Here is an 18441-nt window from a genome sequence, read left to right as displayed (position 1 = left end):
ATTTCCTGCATTTAGTTTGAAGCTTTTCATTTCATGGCTATCTTTTTTCAATTCTCTTTCACTCTTTTCCATAAGTATGACATCAGATTGGATATAAACATCACATACTCAATGTTTTTCATACTCAAAAGCTGTATTAGTTGTTTTAAGACAACATACTAATTAATGTGTGTATAAAAGTAAAACAATTTTAAAAAGTGTTTTAGTTTAGGCTTTATGTAATGTTATGTAGTGTAGGGAAACTATAAGCCACAAGGGTGCCACCTCAGTCTCTACTTTTTATTCATTATGAGGCTATGTATGAACAAGTCACTTTACCTTTTTAGGACAACAGTTTCCAACATATAGATACAACTGTAATACTTTGTAAACAGTCTTGAGGATCATCTTAAATATAAAATGAGGTATGTTTGTGTTAGTGCTTTGTACAAAGTAAAGATTCAGTTGAAAAAATATAAGTAATCTTATGCTCCAGTTACAAAGAAATATTTGTAACTTCACTACTTTTGCACTTTACTCACAGTGCCTGTAGGCTAATTGCTCTGTATTGCTATGACATACAGTATAACGTCATTTATGTCTATTATTTACTTGACTAAAGGGATGTGTTATGGACAGAAGAACTGTAAGGAGATCACTCTTCACTCTCTGGTTTACTAATTGTCCCTAGTAAAATGAAAACATTAAAGATAAAATAGATGCATGTTTAAATAACATAGAATCAATAATGCATATAAAGGTAAAAGTATCTTTAAAAAATACATATTCAACTTATGTACTTTATACAATGTTTATATAGGAAGGTTTTGTGAAATGATATAGTGTTTGTGTAAGAAACCAAAAACTCTTTTGTAAAAATAAAAAAGCCTTTTTATAGTGGTCTTCCCCATTTACAAGAAACATAAGGTGCAAGCTGGAAGCAAACCCAGTCTAGTACCTGCAACCAATTAATGTTACATGAATTACTTTGGTATGTGGGAGGAAAACACATGAAAGACGAGAACATGCAAACCCTATACAGAGCAATTTCATTCCAGAACTTCTAAGCTATGAAGCTGCAGCACTAACCACTATGCCACCCATTCGAGTTGTTCCGCTCCTAATAGTAATTTATATTTGCACTTGTATAACTCCTTTCAAAAGGGAACACAATTTCAAGACACAATTCCAATATACAAGTACAGTGCTGTGTTTTGACAGGCATCATTTTGGAAGCACCAATAGTTTAAGCCGCTTGCTCGCACACTATCACACAGTGACTCAATGGTAAATAGTGATCCACGTTACTTGAATTAATATTGTGAACACCATTTTAAAACACTTTAGCAAGATTTATACGTTTAGAATGACCTTGCAGTCAATACTTGCATATGTTGCCTTACGTGAACTCTGCAATGTTTGAAGACAATTTGTCACCATTTTTGAGCCTAGAATTACTGAACTCAATATACATTTTTTTAATATTTAACAAAGCAATAAATTATATAACATTAACTAAACAGTTATGCTTCTTCCATAAATTCAGGCTGAGCAACGATGGGCTGCAGCAGCTTTTTTTTTAATCACGCATCTATTCGACACTTGGCAGGCTATCGAATAGGATGCTGCAGCCGTTGATCATTGTGGGCTTCAGGAGATTGGTCGTTTCTAACGGCACGGTTCAAGCACACTAAGGTCTGCGCGAACGCATTCGATTGGACAATACGCTGTGCGTCCCGCCTCTTTTTAATTTGCGCCTGCGCTATATCTTAGTGTCCTGTCAACTGGAGCTCGGAAGGCCGTCCGATCAACAAGAATCGGTACCGCAGCGCGGGTCGGGCTGCGGGCGGCCTCGTCCGGCACAGCGGCACCACGTTGCAATACTGGGAAAAATTTTTCGTGCAGAAGTTGTCTGACAGTTGACCCAGAGGCAAGATTTGGCGGTACCGGCTTTTTTATGATGTGCGTCGCCATGTACGTGTTATCCACCCTCGGAGGCTACGTCCTCGCCTCGGTGCTTCTACTCAAGTGCCCATTACTCCTACATCGAAGGAAACGACAGGCATTCCTCAGTCGTCATATCTCCCACCGAGGCGGTGAGTGCCCATTAAAGTGTTGACGTGAGGGGACATGTTATGCCACAAAGACCAGACTGCGGTAGGGTTTGTTTATCAAAGGCTGTACAAATCAGCCGGCGAGTCCAACAATGAACACTGTCGAATTTATATACTGATGTGCTATTCAGGACCACCCAGAAAGTCACTTAGTTAGGGAACGTGCGTTTTCATTTTGTGCACCGCGTACCTGCGGGTTGACGAGAAATAGTCCATCTGTAACAATGCCTGCAATTGTGTATATACTGTATGTGTTAGATGACCGATGTAAGTGGCGCGTCCATTAGCATGTTGGAGACATTAGACATTCAGTGGGTTATTAGGTTAATTAGACTTTTAAGGAGCACGCCTTTGTTACAGTAATTGCAGTTAAAGTAACGTATCAGATCGGTGAGGACATAATTGTCTTCCAGCAGAACAGAGATGCATCGACAGGAAATCAGTATCATCTTTCCACGTTTAAAAATGAAGTGAATGCCAAACTCATTACGTTTCAATTAATTAGGTACAGGGCACGCAAAACTTAACTTAATAAAAGATGTGGTAATGTGTAGTGTCCAGTGGGCACTACACTTAGCCCAACTAGTGTTTCCTTGCTGTAGACCTTGTACAGAATAAATGTACGTCTTTAGTACTTTAAGCTTTGAAAGCTGTCTCAGAGTGCTGACTCTATAAAGTATGTATGAAAGACACAGTAACTTAAATGGTGAGTGCAGACTCTTTTTAAATACTAATGTCAATACATTTTCTGCCAATGTATTTTTTTAAAAATGTTATGTTTAATACATTTCATACAGTTGTGGTCTGTTGTGACATATTTACAATATAATTGACTTTCTTATTAGTTCTATATAGGTTAGTTATAAAAATACTTTTTCTTCCCATTTTTGAATTGTTTTGCTATTACTCTGTATGGATAATGTGCATATCTGAATATTATATAAAGTATTGACAGATGCAAGCATATACTCTTGTCTCACATAATGTTTTTAACTAAACACAAGGTGAATACATACGTGTCTAAAGCATAGATGGTTTGTTAGTAACTTCATCTTTTAATAGGTCTTTACAGTTTGTTATTTGAGACATAATCTTTCTTTCTGCCTGCACAGGACAATTTACGTTAACCTCGGAAGCATATATTGTGAAGTTAAGGTGTTTCATAGACAATAGTAAAAGTGAATCAGTACCCTAAATTTGTAGTTCTCCTGAAAACTTAGTTGTTTTGAAGTCTGATGCTTTATCTTCTTGTTAACACTGCATGTGAACAGCCCAAAGGACAAATTGGCTCATTGGTCTGTTTGGTAAATGTCACATATGGACTGTATCTTGGCTTCCTATGTATTTTGCTCCTGGTGGTCTGAGGCCTACCCAAATAGTCAGATGTGGAATACTCAGTTATCATATGAACACCATTGTATTTGTGTTTCTCTAATTCAGAAACAGAACATGACTCAGCTGTTCACCTGGATTTGCAAAAATGATCATTTCATATACTTTCCCTGCAGGTGCTGGTGAGAACCTGGAGAATACAATGGCAGCATTTAGACAGTAAGTAAGAGGAATTGTACTGTTCTATGGTTCTTCCTGGAAAGGGCAAGAGGTTTTATTCTGCTATTCTTAAATAGAGTTTATGTTAATGTTTTTGATTGGCACAGCATATAGATCTAGCAAATTATTAATATAAAGCATACAGATTAAGGTAAATATTGTAGTTTGATTAGACTACAATGTTTTCAATTTCCTACTGGTTTTAGTTCAGTATATTCATACTCCATTTTAATTATTCATTTTTAGGCATTAAGAATCTAATGTGTACTGTATATATATACTGATGGATAAAAGAAATCCAATGCTACTGGTTGGCTTGACATTTCAGCCTTCATAGCTAAAATGACAACAAACAAATGAGAATAATATTTGAAAGTAAAATAGTACAACAATAAAAAAATAGTCATTTTTCAGTCTATAGCAGTTGGATGTGGACTGGTAGTGCCCTGCTAATGTGCTTGTCTTGAACAAATGGCCTCTAACAGGTCACTTTGCTCTAAAGTTGGCAGCATAGATCCAGTCTATCACTCTCATATAAATGATACAGATATTTCTTCCAGCAATTTCAGCAACAGTATGAATAGCAGATCTGAATAAATATCCCCAGATGGACCAGTCATTGTTAATCTGGCTCTGGTGTGCTCATCAGTAATGCCTTGTTGTGCAAGCTGTATTGCTTCTTCAAAGGGTTGAAAGAAGATAACTAATTGTTTGTTGTGTTTCATTCTCCATTAATATATTAAGGGACTGTAAAGCAAAAAGTATGCTTCTGTTTACACATCAGATGGTGTCTTGTTCAGCATTCTATTATTGTGTTTTTCTGCATCTTACTTTGTTTTACTTTACAGTATCTGTAAATGCTTATAGTTCTTTAGGCTAATAAAAGGGAATTGTGTACTGTATAAACAGACAGCATTTCCATTAAAGTGGTCACAATTTTCATTCATAGAAGGACATAAAATTAATACAAAAAACAACTCTTTACTTTACAGTTCAAGTACTTTGTACTAAAGTTGACTTTATATGGATATTTCTGGGTCAGTTTTGGGCAGCTGGAGTCCCCCATATGTTTTCAATTAGGCTTGGCCCAGATCAGATATACTGCCTCTACTTCAGTTCAGCTATGCAGAGGTGAAGCCCTGTGCTTTGCCATTTGAAGTAGGTTTAGCATGACTCTCTGTTCCAATTTCAATTACAGTATTGCTATATTGTTAAATTAGACACTATATGTGCCATTTTTTGCTAAAAGTCATTCTTATTGGGCCTTCCTGGACTGATATCTGTTCCTGCCAATGTATACTGCTGAGTGGCATTTAAGCCTCAGAACAGACCTCCAAACGTTTCTTGAGCGGCTTAGAAATATGTGACATAGCAGCAGATCTTTTACTAGTGTTGCCCAGCAACACATTTAAAGCCAATCACAATACTAGCCTTGTTTTTCTGGGTCCTTTCAAAAGAGAACTGAAAGGTCTCCCTCGGAGGATCACAAGGGAGTTCAGGATGTTTGGAGGTTGAAAGAAGGGGGGTTGTTGTTAGAGAAACGATATAGTGATATGACCAGATCAGAGTGAGGAAAAAGTAAATTGCTTTGTGAATTGTGTGAGAGGCCTGCTTCCTCTCCTTACTTTTTTATATACACCCTTGTAAAAACCTGCTAAATGAAAATGTTTTTGGTCTCACCAAATACACTATTTTTATTAGTTTTTTCTTTAGTGTCAACTATTCAAAAATCAGTTATACCAAGGAAATGTTCTAGATGGCCATGCTGGATGGTTAAAATCTGACTTGCATTTTGGGAATATTATATATACCAGTTGGTTATTATGTTCAATGCTGGGAGCTCACTGTGATGGCCGGTTTTCTCCCCAACTGTATTTTGCTTTTCTTTTTTGCATAATCTATTGAGTAGATATCTATTTGTATGCTTCCATCATACAAAACATGCATTTTGGCAAAAATTTTGTAAACCAATTATAGACCATCCTCTCTTTTTGATGACTGGGGAGTGCACTCAACCAAGAATGATCTATTGAATTCGAGACCTGCCTCCCCTCAGTAGAAGCCTATTTTGTCAGTAACTTTATCTCCATTCTCTATAAAAACATGAGATAAAAATGTTTGGGGCAATTACTGCAAACATCACGGGGTACATAACACATAAAAAATATAATTTATGGTTGAAGTATTCCTTTAATTAAGCAAGATGCTTTTTCTAGTTTCTGTTGTGAATTCTCCTTACATTAGCTTCTTTAACAATTGACAGTGCAGTAAAACTGGGTACAGACATGCTGGAGCTGGACTGTCACTTGACCAAAGACGAGCAAGTTGTGGTGTTACATGATGGTAATCTGAAGAGGTCAACAGGGGTCAGCGCCAATATTTCAGAAATGAACTACACAGTGAGTTTGTATACTGTTTTTGATCTTGACAACCCAAGATTTTTTTTTTTTTTAATGTGGTGGGAGAAATGAAGATGTTCTTTTTGTAGATTTTTCTGTACTGTTGCCTTACTGGATTTATCCAGCTCATGTGACTTATTTTCTAATATCCGACAAACTGCCCATTATGTATTTCCACAGGAACTTCCTCCATATTTGTGCAAGCTTGATGTCTCCTTCCAGCGAGGTGAGTGTCTGGGAAAGGAGATTCTAGAGGTCAGACCATTAAAAACCTTTGTTCAGTTGTTTGGAGATTATATGTGGCTAAGCAGTTGAGGGTAGGGTGTGTTTTTGGGTATCCTACTCAACCTGGGGTCAACTGTACAGGCATGACCAGTTTGTGTAGCTAGAATCCTCTATGCTTTGGAAGAGAGGGGAGGATAGGAAGTGCTTGTCTGATACTGCCTCACTCCATCTTCACGGTAGCATTGATGATCATTACATGGGGCTGCTGGAGCTGGCAGGTGGCCATCTTGGCTGGGGGGCATTGTAACTGGCATTCTGTCCCTCCAGAGTGCTGCTGTGTGGGAGGAGAGGACAGACGTGTCCCGCTGCTGAGTGATGTCTTCCAGGCTTTTCCTAACACCCCTGTGAACATTGACATCAAGGTCAACAATGACACACTTATCAGGAAGGTATGTGACACATAAACATACATCTCTGGCAAAGATCGGATGGAGATGGCTTTGTCTAATGTTGACACAGAACCAAGTTTGAGAATAAAAGCTCTTCAGGGAGAAATGTGAAGCACAGTTAGTGATAAATGCGCATGGACAGTTTTATGATTTCTCTTTGACACACATGGGTAATGTGTTCTTACTGATAAATGCACACACACAGTCTCATTTTCTCACTGAAACATAGTAATGGTGTTTAACAAACTCTATTATGCTAAGATGCAGGCAACAGCTTGTGGACAGTTACTGACAAACATCCTGATTCATTATGCACACAGACATATTTACCATCTCATGTTCATACTGATGAACGTACTCTGTCACATGCTCCTATTAATGTACACACACACTCTGACATGGATGTTCATACTGACACATATTACATCAGACTTTCCATTGACAGACACAATATCACACAATTACTTTTGCTTGCACTCCCATAATTTCTTGTCAGCATGTTTTCTCTTGCTATAAACTGCAGGTGTCTGAATTGGTGATGCAGTACAAGAGGGAGCACTTGACTGTCTGGGGCAATGCCAGCAGTACCATTGTAGACAAATGCTACAAAGAGGTATAGTCAACATTACTTTTTATAGTCTAAATGTGTTTATGAAAGGTTTTACAAACAAAGGATTCTTAAAAATGCTTCATTGTGTATTTAACCAATATATGAAGCGAGAATTGAATGCTTACTTAAAGCATAGAGCAGAACTGTGGAACTTTTTATGTTGTTCTGTCCATGGCAGTTTTTGCTCATTGGAATTCAGAGGTACTTTTGTAAAGAGTTCCTTATCTTTTGTCAAAAGCAAAACGTGTATCCTTGTACTTTTGACAGCCCTTGTTGTCTAGAAAAACATGTGTAATATCGGTGTCTCCCAGAACTCGCAGATTCCACTTCTGTTCAGCCTGCATCGGGTTCTACTTCTGGTTGGCCTCTTTTACACTGGTTTGCTGCCCTTTGTGCCCCTGAGAGAGCAGTTTCTGGAGATACCCATGCCTTCCATCATCAACAAGTAAGTGTGGGTAGACTGATCCTAACAGGTATGCACATATCGTTGTTTGAGAGAGAGAAAACATGATATTATATACGTCAGTGTGTGACACCAAAGAGAGAGTGTGTGTTTATTTGTGAGTGGGCACATGGGTGCCTATACTTATACACAAGCATAAAAGCATGTATCTACGATAAAATTAGTGTGGTAAAATTAGGGCTGTAATGTTATAGAATTTTTTTTACTGATTTTTTTATGGTTTCTGCCTTATTTCTTGAGAGAAATGTCACTCAGATCATTAGATTGTCCAGTCATTTTCTAACCTGCTTAATTGAGACCAGGATTGTTGGAGTGGGGTGGGGACAGGAGAATACCTCAGCTAGCACAGAGCTAAAGGCAGAAGCAAACACCAGACAAGGCACCACTCCTTCGCAGTGTGAAACGCACACCAAGACCAATTTAGTGTTGCCAGTTCACCTAACCTGTATGTCTTTGGACACTGGGAAGAAACTGGAGCACCCAAAGGAAACTGACCCAGACATAGGAAGAACAAGCAAACTCTATGTAGGGAGGACCCAAAACGTGAATCCTTGTCTCTGTACTGCTAGGCAGCAGCGCTACCACTGTGCTATCCTTATTAGATTTGGATTTCATTTTTTTCTATATTCGTTTTCCTAGTGACATTTTCAGTGGTAACAGGTTGAGTAGGGCAGACCAGCCTATCATAATATTAGAAGTCATCTTTGAAATTTCCAGATGCTTCCAGAAGCTGTTTAACAAGTATATTCCAGACTGTGTTCATAGTACACCTTCCATGGCATGTATCCTTGGGCATCATCTTTTGATACTTTGAGTCACTAAATTTTTCGTTATCTGGACATTTTATTACACTGCTTTATGGTGCTCATGGACAGAAAAATTCATCAGCCCGCTGTACAGTGTAAAGCATAAACCGTTTACCTTGTGGAATAATTTGATTTCAGTCACTTCCACAAACAGTTTAATTTTTTTGTTTTTCAATCATTTCCGTATGATCCTGAACAAAGTAGAAAATAAAGACTTGGACCTTTAAAACAGACATTCCATTTAAAGAAACCTCAGCCACTGTTTATTATAGGATCTGCAGAACTGCTGCATCTTATTAAACATGCAGTTGAAATATTCAAGGTCAAGGAAGGTAAACATATTTGAACCCATAGATTTATTAACTGATGGGATCTCTTTTAGCAGCAATAATCTAAACCAAACAATTCCTGTGGATGTTAATCAGACCTGCACAGTGTTTAGGATTTATTTAGTCCACCCCTCTTTACAAAACTGTTTTCCACAGCCGGATTTTGACTGACAAAACATTTTCATAGAAGTGAGGTCAGGACTCTTTACTTGACAGATTTGAAACATAGATTTTTTTTTTCTGATTATTAAGCCACTCCAATATTGATTTTTGTTTTTCCCTGTGCTTGCTGTAAGTGTTATATTATGCTACACAAACCATTATTTGAGCCACAACTTCCAATGAATGTAAGTCATCCAGTAATAATGTAGCATGAGACCGTATCCATATTTAAGGCAATATCAGGCCATTAAAAAAAAAAAAAAAGGTTGTGTCTCTAGGAGTCCATAAAAGGAACAGTTATTTTATTGGGCATGGTTGAAGATGTTTTATTGGTTTTAATACAAGGGGTGTTGTCAGCAGAACTAAACTGTAGCATCAGTGATGGTGTTTGTCTAGCACTGAAAAGCAGGGAGCCAACCCTAGAGAGGGCATCTTACTGTTGTATGGAATGCTCACATACTTTCATATGGATGTAATTTAGAGTTGTCCACTAACTGTATCAGCATTTTTTTATGTCTGCGTGGGTTATCCCTCTCACATGTGGAGTACATACAAACTCTACATCGGTAGGGCTTGGCCTAGGATTTGAACCCAGGACTTCGGAACTGTGAGGTAGCAACTTTATAAACTACTGTGCCTCAGTAACACCCTGGTCTTTTTTTCATCTCATTATTAAGCTATTAACGTAGGTTAATAGGATACAACTGTTCAAATGTGTATTTTCCAGGGGAAATATTACTACACACTTGGATATCTTGCACTTTCTCCCCTTCATAAAATTAATTTGGGATGTACAGAACTCTAAGTTTTGGGACATTGTAATCAACACTGCTATTGCTATTTGCTGTATTCATTCGCTGTTTTGATTTGAGGTAAACAGATGAATTTTTGATTACATTCCTTGTTTCTTGTTCAAATTTCAGTTGCAGTTAGTTAAAATTTTCAAGCTTACTATTTAATTACTTTAAAAGTGCAGAGCTATTTATTATTTCATTCAATGTTTCAAAGCAGAAAGCTTTAGTCTCAGTTTAAAAGGTTGCTTAATTTAAACTACAGACCATGGAAGAGGAACATATTCCTTTGGTTTTGCATACATTGTGCACATCAACCTTTAGAGATTTTCTCAATCTTTACAGCTCCACTCTTTTGCTTGACTTTGCTCTTTGCCTTTGATGTCTGCATTTGGAGTCAGTAAGCCAAAGCAAACAAACACTGAAGTTTTCACAGAAAAAAGTAAATAATTTCACTGCTAAAGGTAATAAAAATTCAGTCAGAGCCATAATATATAAACTGAGCTAAGCAAAAGCTGTTTGAGCCAAAAAAGCAGACATTTGTACTCCAGTATCTAAAAACATACACATCACCTGTAAAGCATTAAACCAAATTTTAGGAACTCCAGATAGTGTTTAGATCAGTTTTTAATACTGTTCAGCCTGTCTCTAAGGGTTCGTTTATACTTCACACACAGAACGCGTACGCGCCAGCATCATGGCTGCTACGCGTTTCCAGTGTTAATTTGATGCGTCCTCTGAGCAGGATCTCAGAAATTAATGTGACGCATTCACAAGTTGCACTACCAACAAAAAGTCGGGGGGTGCAGTGTGCTAAAAGTTGGAATGTGACGTCAGAGTCTCTGGTTACTATCTACATGTGACAGAAAGTCGCTTTGCAGATCCAATGAGATCGGTGTGCACGTTTCGATGTTTGAATGGTTCGAAGTGGTGAAGCAAAATGGCAACATACAGAAGCATTCATGGTGCTTTTATGTTCAAGCATCGCATATTCCAGATTGTAATGACACGATACATTTTAAAAGTCTCACATACCGTCTTCCATCAACCCCCTTTGGATGAGCTGATGCCTTGTGCATAATGCTAGCTGAAATGGACAAATCCCTGTACTGATGGATTTAATCATTAAACATCCTTTTCAGAGATATTGCGGTAAGATGTCATTGGAATTTAATGCAATCACAACACAGCAAAGCTGAACCTGTTCTCACCGTGATAATATCTTGCACTGCCACCTGGTGGATTCCTCCAGATTTACATAAAGTACTTGCACAAGTATAAACAGTACAACGCTTGCATAGCAGGAGCATCCGCTGCAGCATGCGTCGCATTGCGTGAAGTATAACTCCGGCCTAAGGCTTCAGAAAGTGCCACAGCTGTGGAAAACATCCTGCATTGTTCATGTACCAAAAAGACGGGCACCTCTTCACCTAATGACTACAGACCAGTGGCACTTGTGTCTCACATCATGAAGACCTTCGAGACTGGTCCTGCCCTATACGAGTCCTCTTGTAGCAGACCACCTGGACCCACTGTAGTTTGCCTATTGGACAAAGATTGGAGTGGAAGATGCAGTTACCAGTCTGCTCCACAAGGGTTATTCTCACGTGGACAAAGCTGGCAGCAACTTGAGGATTATGTTATTTGATTTCTCCAGAACCTTCAATACTATCCAGCCGTCCTTGTTAAGGGGTAGGCTCAGAGATATGCAAGTGGATGAGCTTATGGTGTATTAAATAATGGACTGTTTATCAGGCAGACAGACTACAGTTTGTGAGACTCAAGGACTGTATTTCTAAGATGGATGTGAGCAACACTGGTGCACCACTAGGAACAGTGCTGTTCCCTTTTCTCTTCACTCTGTACACCTCCAACTACAAATATATCACCAAGTCTCGTCACCTGCAGAAATCCTCAGATGACTGTGTACTTATGGGTGTATTTATAATTGGGTTGAGACAGGCGAGAAGAGACAGATGAATGACTTTGTTTCTTTGTGCAAAGAGGTTTTTTTGTTTGTTTGTTTGTTTGTTTGTTTTTTTTTTTTTTGTAACTTAAAATTGGCAAAACCAAGGAACTGGTCATTGACTTTCAACGCACCAAAAAGCCTCTACGTCCGGTCACTTTTCAAGGAGTGGATATAGAAATGGTCCATTCCTACAAGTTCTTGGGGTCCACATTAATGATTGGTTGGACTGGTCTCATAACACAGACGAACTATATAAGAAAGGGTAGAGCAGGCTGTTTTTCCTTAGGAGACTGTGATCCTTTAATAACTCTGATGGCCAGTGTGATTATTTTTCAACACTGTGGTGTGCTGGGCTGGTAGCATCACTACACGAGAGGCCCACCAAATCAATAAGCTAATTAAAAGGACCAGGTCAGTTGCATGATGCACTTTAGAGTCTCTGGAGGTCATAGCACAGGAGAGAATTAAAACAAAACTTAGATCCATTGCGAACAATGCTGCACATCCACTCTGTAACGCACTAACACTGAGTATTTTTAGCCAACAAATTTATTCAGCAGAAGTGTGTCAAGAAACACTATCAGGGCTCCTTTATAACAACAGCAATCTTCTCCTCCTCCTCCTCCTTCTTTCAGCTGCTCCTATTAGGGGTTGCCACAGCGGATCATCTTCTTCCATATCTTTCTGTCCTCTGCATCTGTTCTGTTATTTATACCAACAGCAGTACTTCTGCATAATGCCGGGTTTATACTTCATGCAACACGTGCTCCAGCTGACGCTCCTACTACGCAAATGTTTTACTGTTTATACTTGTGCACGTACTTTACGTAAATCTGGAGGAATCCACCAGGTGGCGGTGCGAGATATTATCACAGTGAAAACAGGTACACTCTGTTGTGAATTGCATGGAACACCCATTAAATTCCGATGACACCTTACCGCAGTATCTCAGAAAAGGATGTTTATGATTGATTCCATCACAAGGCAGAAACAATCCCTGGATGAGGCATCAGCTATTCGCAAAGTGAATATAAGCACTCGCATACACTAGTGACATTTTAGTGTCACCAAATCTGCTTATCATTGGAAGGAAACTGGAGCACACTGTGGAAGCCCAGCAGGAAAACATGTAAACTCCACGCAGGGAATATCAGCAACGTGACTCCCTGCAAGACAGCAGCGCTAACGCTCCTCAACCATGTCACCCCCATGTGTGTAATTATTAACAGTGTTCATTATAATGTAAATGAAATTAATGATTTATCTGTAAAATGTAATATACATACTTTAATGCATTTCATCATGAAAGTAATATCAAGTATAAATCTCATATTTATATCATACATTCAATGTGTTCAGTATGGTGATATATTGCTGTTTCCCACTGCTGTCCGGTCAGGAGGAAGCCCCAGGAAAAAAAAGACAGCACAAAAGGTGGCATGTTAGACTTTTAAAATGTAAGTGTCATTACGATCGGGAATATGTGATGCTTGAATATAAAAGCACCACAAATGCATCTGTATGTCGGCATTTTGCTTCACCACATTGAAGCAGGTACATTGAACCTACCTGCTCGGAGGACGCGTCAAATGAAAGCTGTGAACGTGTGGCAGCCATGATGGGTGCGCGTACGCATTCTGAGCGTGAAGTATAAACGAGCCCGAACTGTGGCTGTGACTGCCAAGTCAGAACTTTTCTTTCTTTTTGATTTTTTTGCTTTTTAGTCCTTCGGTGTGGGTGCATACCAAAGTATGTTTATTTATTTATTTGTTTGTTTGTTTGTTTGTTTGTTTGTTTGCCTATCTATGTATTTTATTTATTTAAAGAGCTTCTGTAAAAAGCCAAATTTTCCCTTGGGGATAAACAAAGGTCTATCTATCTATGAATTATATTAGATTACTACATCATTGTTTACTGTGATCAGCAAAGTCTATTCACTTTATATTCCTATTCGCAGTTTTTGATTATACTTTCATAATAATTACTGGGTGAATAATATTCAGTTTCTCACAGTCTACATACACTTTTTCAGAATGTAAGTGGTAAGATTGATAATTATCAGTACAATTAGTAATAATTCATATGATGTAAATCCTTTATAATAAAGTAACAGAATGTTAATTGATAGGATCTAACTCAGCTACAATATAACCGCTTGAAAATTTTACATCTGTTTTAACGTAAGCTTGTCTCAGTTATAATAGTAAACTCTTTGTTATGTTCTGTCTCTTCCTAAATTTGGTACTAAGGCTTAAAGACCCTGAGAAGATGTCCAGAAGTCAGCGTTTTCTTGTATGGCTTGCGGACACGTAAGTCTCTAAATTTTAAAATTCCATTATCATATACATATTACAAAGCAGTAAATTTAGAAGTGTTATAATTAAGACTATCTAAAAGCTATATTCAAATGTTCCTTCACTGACCCAGCAAGAGAGAGGAAAAAATTAACTGTGCTAGTCCATTGTAGGCTTTACTTACCCTCATCTCCACACTCACTCACTCGTTCTTATCCAGTTTAGAATCACCTCAGATATATATCTTTGGAATTTGGGAAGACAGAGTAACTGAATAATAAAACACACATAGACAAGGGGTGACAGTACAGACTCTACACAGGTGGTGACTAAACTAGCTTTCAAACCTACTTTCCAAATGTGCCACTACATCACCCATGATTTAGTATATAACAACCCTGGCATTCATTTGCCTAGTAGAGCTCAGTGCTTGTAACCTCAATAAGCACAAATATATACCAAAAATAGAAAAAGAAACACAGTTGTTTATGATCTGTCTATGTGCTTACAGCATGCTCATGAGGAAGGCTTTATTTGACCACTTAATAGCACGTGGAATCCAGGTCTACCTATGGGTTCTGAATGATGAAGATGATTTCCAACGAGCATTTGACCTAGGAGCTACTGGTGTGATGACAGATTATCCAACCAAACTCAAGGCATTCATGGAGCAAAGATTCCCCAATTAAGAGTTGCCCATCCAAGTCTCCTGTGTCGAGGGCTGGCAGTGAGACATAAGCATGCACAGTTATTTGCCACACTGCCATCTACATCTTCATTTGAATTCTGAATGCAGCACTTAATGAAGCAGACCAGTCAATTTGAGATATAATTTTCCAGTTGAATGCCACCTGAAACACAGATCTTCTGCTTCTTTAGAGATATTTTATTCTTTCATTTTTATTTTTCTTGGCTGGCCAGAAATGTTCAGTTTGACATATCAAGTTGCAGACCATTTTAATGGCTTGGTTCCACCAAAGTGAATGTCATCTGTCCTTGAGGGATTCGTGGTGAGCTAAAGTAATGGACAGTTACTGGACATCTTGTGAAGGAATGAATCACTAATGCCTTCCTTGGTGTGTCCAAAATGTTATAGCCATTTCCTCATTTTCACATGAGTAATGTGGTGGTCTGGTCTTCAGTTCCAGACTGTTAAATGGTTTTCTCTGAGTGCACTCAGTGGTCAATATCACCATCTTGTTTTATTTTATACATCAGTTAATTCTCAGCCTTTATGTAGCTGTAATCTTAAAAATTATGTGGTGTTAATGAAGTACTGTAATGCATAATGAAGTGGAGAATGTTCAGAAGCCTCTCATATTTTTCGGATTGCTGCTAGAAGGAGTCTATAGTCCATATGAGCAGTATGGATTAGTGCTCATTTCATACAACCTGCTGATTTTTTTTTTTTTTTTTCTTCACAAATGAAGTCCACTTTAACTTGCAAAATAAGGTCATACACTGATGTGCCTTCCAGGAGGAAGGTCAGTCTCTACTTTATTGATCCCAGTTATTCCTGCTGTCAGGTTGAGCTACCATCTGTGTAAAGTATTGAATGGGGAAGGCCCTGTCTAACCCAGTGGGTGTGATGCGAGGGGTGAATTTTTTTTGCAGACATCAGTGGTGCTTTTTAACAGTTTCTTTGACTCTGAAGATGTTTGACTAAACCTGGCTATTATAATAAAAATACTGTAAATGTTAAAGTGAAGAAGGTGTATTAAAAGATGCTGTTGGCCGTAAGGACCCGCTGGACGGCTCTTGTTAGATATAACATCGAATTTTTGTGTGGTGTGTGTTTTTTTTTTTTTTTTAATTTGTGTATAAAAAATGACTGTATTGTATTAAGAACCAGCTCACTGATTGCTTTCATGAATTTTATTTTTTATAGAATTGTGATTGTACTGTTTGGAAATCTGTGAGTTTGTTTTAATTTGTCAACAATCTGTAACAAATGTTAGATTAACTGACACTACACATCAATCCCCTTCTCTAGATACTCCGTAGATGAAGACTCATAGATTCTAAAATATTTGAATGTGTAAAATTTGATAAAATGGTAACTTTTAGAAATGAAGGGTTTTAGAAATGTTATACATAATACCAGAAAAAAGATAATGTGAAATCAAATACTGTAAGTGTAACAGGGTATTGCTAAGATGTGCTTTAAGTTTCATATCCAAAATAAACATATACTGTTCTTTCTGACTAGTCGACTCACATGAGTGTCTTTTTCTGAAGCTGATCCTTAGAAGATAAGTTCCCATTACTAGCCTGCATTCTGGTACTGATGCATGTAAAAACAACCTATAGCAACTTATAACAGAAGGAATTTGATAAATGAGAAGAGACCATGCAGCCCCTCAAGCTTATTTGTTTAGCTGATTGTGAAGCCATCCCAATAACTCATGCAGATACTTAGTTTGTCAAGGTTTCTGCTTCAACTACATGGCTTGGTAGCTTGTTCCAGGTTCCCACAACTGTTTGAGTGAAGATGTGCTCCCTGATCTCGGTGTTAAATGCTCATGCCCTTAATGTCTGCTGGTGTCCCTGAGTATGTGAAGCACTCTTAAGCTGATATAATTCTGATGGATCCACTTTATCAATGTGTTTGAGAATTTTGAAGACCTAGATTAGGCCTCCATGCAGTCTCCTTAGCTAAAGGCTAAACCGGTTTAATTACAGATTGTATTTTTCCTTATTCCAACTTTGTACAGTATATGGCCCTAGATGTACAATTCATGTCTTCTCCATTTAGTACACCTTCTAAAAAGCAAGTTGACACAACATTTGATTTCCAAGCTGGTTGAATTCATTCGGATTTGGATCCTATGACTTGTCTAAAGTGATGGTTCTGGGATGCTGGCTGTCATAGCTATTACCAGTTACTCAGTGGTAGGTCTATAATCTACATAGGTCATGACATCTAATCTCACAGATGTTTGATTAGGTTTAAATCTAGTGACTGTGAAAGACTGTTAAACACTAAATTCTCTTCCATGCACCTGCCATCATTCCAGTATATTCCCAGCCTTGTAGTATGGAACATTAACCAAGTTAATTTAGAGGTGTGCACACTATTGACATGCACAATGTTGAGAAATCCTGTAGCATGCAAATGTTTACTTCTATCAATGGATCTAGGCCTGTTGTTATCATAATTTTATGAGACTGCAATCATTTTACATAATTGTCAGAATTCAATACAGTATTTTAAATGTAATTGTCGCAAATCAATTTACAGCTTCCTCTGAATCTGCAGTGCTGCTGCTTCTTCCAGTGGGAGGGGAGGTGGGGAGAGTGCATGCTGTACCTTTTACAACTACACTTCCCAAAGTCCATCAACCAGGTACCCCTGCATATTTTACAAAGAGTCTCCTCTTTCAATATGCTGTGTTTCAGCCGTGTGCCTTATCTGTTGTACCAATGAACCTTAAAGCTGGATCATTTTAGCAACTATAATGGAAGTTTTAAACTTGAGTTGGTGACTCATACATATTCATGAACTTGGCTGATTTTTAAGCACACTTAAGTACTAATTGCTGGTATTTGCTGTTTTCACTTACTGTTGGGTCATTACTGAAATGTTCAGTGTCTACTCAGAATTTCAAAATGTTTCAATTTGTTACCTGGTGGTCTGACCGTGATTTTTCATCATAGCAGTTGTGCTCCTCTGTATTCGTGATCCCTTTCTATAACCCAGTTCTGTACTAAAGAACCACAATTGGCTGGTTATTGTTTTTAGGCGCAGATCCATTTTTGAAATGCCAGTGACAGCATTGAATAAAAGCCTCTTGAATCTTCAGTTTTTACCATTGCACGTGCATTGTTTGTTGGTCTTTTGGTGTATTTCTATGCATTTCTATCTACTTTAAAGAGTTTTGTCTGCAGTGTAAGGTAGACAGTGTTCATTCAATTCATTTACAAGTTTTGTTTGTAAATACCCAATTGAATAGACATGATAACATATCTACAGTGGTCTGAAAAGGCATTTTAACTTCCATGGCTTAAAGTTGAATAAAAATGCGAAAAATGTTTTTATGGAACCATGAGCTGTGTAGTTGCAGCCTTGTTTCATACCAAAGTGGCAAGGCTGTCCTGAAAATTTCTTAGATTGCAATATTCATGTTAGCCCACTTCAGATAAAATTTTACTGTTGGGGCATTTGCAGATAACACCAACTGATGCTGAAACATCCAAAAGAATTTAATGTCATTTTGGCTGTGAAAAACGTGAGTACTTTGCACATTTCAATGAAAAAATGGCTGTTGAGGCAACAATTTAAAGTTAACAGAGGGTTTTG

At 37.9% G+C, this 18441-nt stretch overlaps 1 protein-coding gene across 2 annotated transcripts; it reads left to right on the top strand.

The window, feature by feature from the left end:
- Nucleotides 1–1734: 1734 nt before the first annotated feature.
- Nucleotides 1735–16346, top strand: gdpd1 (glycerophosphodiester phosphodiesterase domain containing 1). Of its 2 annotated transcripts, none has more exons than XM_039756865.1 (9): nucleotides 1735–2075; nucleotides 3602–3644; nucleotides 5908–6043; nucleotides 6224–6269; nucleotides 6596–6717; nucleotides 7241–7330; nucleotides 7639–7772; nucleotides 14097–14156; nucleotides 14653–16346. In XM_039756865.1, exons 1-9 carry the CDS (start codon nucleotides 1937–1939, stop codon nucleotides 14828–14830), a joined length of 948 nt encoding a protein of 315 aa, XP_039612799.1. In that variant the 5' UTR covers nucleotides 1735–1936; the 3' UTR covers nucleotides 14831–16346. The 2 variants fall into 2 exon arrangements, with proteins under 2 accessions (XP_039612799.1, XP_039612800.1); XM_039756866.1 differs by lacking the exon at nucleotides 1735–2075 and adding an exon at nucleotides 2738–2799.
- Nucleotides 16347–18441: the final 2095 nt, after the last annotated feature.

This window comes from Polypterus senegalus, chromosome 6, assembly GCF_016835505.1.
Source record: "Polypterus senegalus isolate Bchr_013 chromosome 6, ASM1683550v1, whole genome shotgun sequence".
Classification (NCBI taxonomy): domain Eukaryota; kingdom Metazoa; phylum Chordata; class Cladistia; order Polypteriformes; family Polypteridae; genus Polypterus; species Polypterus senegalus.
This window is presented reverse-complemented; position numbering and strand designations above follow the sequence as displayed.